The following is a 2,408-nucleotide window of genomic DNA, read 5'->3' as shown; positions in this document are numbered from 1 at the left end:
TATAAGATGACATTAAAGCAGAACCTGCTGCTACACACGCTTCATCAGGAAGGAGATGTCTAGTGGGAAAAAGAAAAGAATACCATGAAATCAAGCCTAAAGGACCTACCTACTTTCAATTTTAGACTACCCCAATGCACATGCTTTAACATATAAATGAGAATCATCAAAGAAACCAATATATGCATCATAAAACACTTTTTTATGAACATGGAGCCGTCCACTGAATAAAATAACTCCCTCCCTTCAAAAAGGTTACTACGACGTCTGTGGATTTGACCAGCAAGTTCAGTTTTACTTTGAACATTTTACCCTGAACCAAGCCATAAGAATTGTAGTCTCAAAATTTTCAGGAGGCTATAGCCAAAGAAGAAGATAAATGGAGGGAAGCTAGATGGACACAATGCAGAGACTGACTCTTCCAATTTAGAACATCACCTTTTGTATGATACATCACCAATAGAACGGGAGATCGCCCACGTGATACACCACCCCAATCAGCAACATAGCCACCAGCTGCTTCTACTCGAGACCTATCATCATCTCGATCAGAGTGATGATGTCTAGTTAGTTCCTTGACAAAATAAGCATCATTGATACGTACAAACTTCTTCAACCATCACAAAATAAGCAAAAATACCAAATCTTACATTGTTTAGAAAGATCCTTTTCAAACAACTTAAAATTACCTCTCTAAGGACACCAAGTCAGAAGTAAACTATTGAAGTTAATATCTCTCCACTTTTATAATTCAACCTTCTTTGGTTACGTTAATATCATGGAATCATAATTCGGAATTTTCCAGCGAGGGCATTTAGGGGATTACGTTGTTATTCTTTATTAGGAGTTATTAATACATGTTATATTTACAAATGAGATCTCCTTTTCCTAATCCAATACTTCTAAACCGCCTTTGTCCTCTTATAAAATAGTCTTACCAGAGTTAGAAAGTTCAAAACAATCTGATTTCTTAAAGCTTTCTTGTTTCTCAAGTTTTTCTCAATGGCTTCAACTCCATGCGAGTATGATATCATTCACCAGCAAACTTTTGGAGACAACTCATGATGTTGCTTTCATCAATATTGAATTAACCATTGACTTCGTTCTCCTATCCGTCCACCATGATTGCTTAGCAGACATCTCCACCATCACCAACCGTGCGTCCTTACGAGAAACCTTTCGTTTCGAGCTCGACATTATGGAAAACCAGTACCTGTTTCACACGTTTAGAAGGCTCCGAATCAACACGGCCTCCCTTGCTTATCATAACTTCGTTCATGAAAATTTTGTACGTGGGATGCGTAGCATAGGAACTATTCCTGAAGTCTTGCCCTTACGATCACTGATACATGCTTCCATTGTGGAACACGATTCTGTTCACAGTGACGGGGTTTTGATGGGAAGAGCTTTGGCTGAATCGGCATTGGAGTTTGAAAGCAGTAACTATGGTATGGTTCCGGCTAAAGAGTCATTGGTTAAGGAGATGGTAAAGATGGTCAAAGTAGAAGCTGGAGATGAAGAAGATTGCATAATATGTTTGGAGGAGCTGGAGGTTGGGTTTTATGCTTCTCAGATGCCTTGTTCTCATACTTTTCATGTCGATTGCATCGAGAAGTGGCTGAAGCAGAGCCATTATTGTCCTATTTGCCGGTTCGAGATGCCAACGAATTAGGCTTAGATATCAACTTTTCATTCTTTCATTTATTTCCTATCATAACTTTTGTTAAGATTTAGTAATTTGTCGGAGCTGTAAATGATATAGTTTATGCAACGTTCTTAGATAGCATTCTTATGCATGATTAACTTAATGAAAGAGTTGTTTAGCTTCATTCTCTGGGTTGGAAACCTCCATCATTCACAATGAACTTTCTAATTTAATTTGATATCTTGTTAAAAACATACAAATTCGAATCAAAGATAGCTTGGACTATTTAATGGAAGATATATCCAAGTTTAGAAGAAAAATATTTTAATCTTTTTTATTCTTAAATTTATAATAGTTAGATTTTACATCCCCGATCATTAATTATAAAATAATTTATCTTATAATTATATTAAATAATTATTATAATTTAATATTTATACAAATAAATTTAGAAATATGTCGAATAAAATACAACAATTTGAGAAATCAAAACTAAAAAATATAATTTGTGAAACCCCACTAAATATTTCTAACGGATCATTTAAATAATACAAACAAACTCACAAGAAAATAATTAAAATATAATCCAAAAAAATCTACACATGGATAAATAAATAGTCCAAAAATATATTAAATGATTATCTCATAATAAATTTATTCTTTTAAAATTATTAAATTTTAAATAAAAAATGTAGAAGATAGATTTTGATATGAATTTATAAATTATATATTTTAACCATTTTAAATTTACGTTTTTAATTAT

The 2,408-nt window shown here is 33.3% G+C and overlaps 1 protein-coding gene across 1 annotated transcript; it reads left to right on the top strand.

The window, feature by feature from the left end:
- The first annotated feature begins 1,024 nt into the window (after window positions 1–1,024).
- LOC105793076 (uncharacterized) lies at window positions 1,025–1,672 on the top strand. Its single transcript, XM_012622013.1, has one exon. It carries the CDS (start codon window positions 1,025–1,027, stop codon window positions 1,670–1,672), a length of 648 nt encoding a protein of 215 aa, XP_012477467.1.
- Window positions 1,673–2,408: the final 736 nt, after the last annotated feature.

The sequence above is a fragment of the Gossypium raimondii genome, chromosome 8, assembly GCF_025698545.1.
Source record: "Gossypium raimondii isolate GPD5lz chromosome 8, ASM2569854v1, whole genome shotgun sequence".
In the NCBI taxonomy this organism is placed as follows: domain Eukaryota; kingdom Viridiplantae; phylum Streptophyta; class Magnoliopsida; order Malvales; family Malvaceae; genus Gossypium; species Gossypium raimondii.
The sequence above is the reverse complement of the archived record's forward strand: the minus strand, read 5'-3'. Positions and strand labels throughout refer to the sequence as shown.

Excerpts from the sequence above, each read along its gene's own strand:
- LOC105793076 (XM_012622013.1), top strand. The coding sequence starts at position 1,025 with ATGATATCATTCACCAGCAAACTTTTGGAGACAACTCATGATGTTGCT.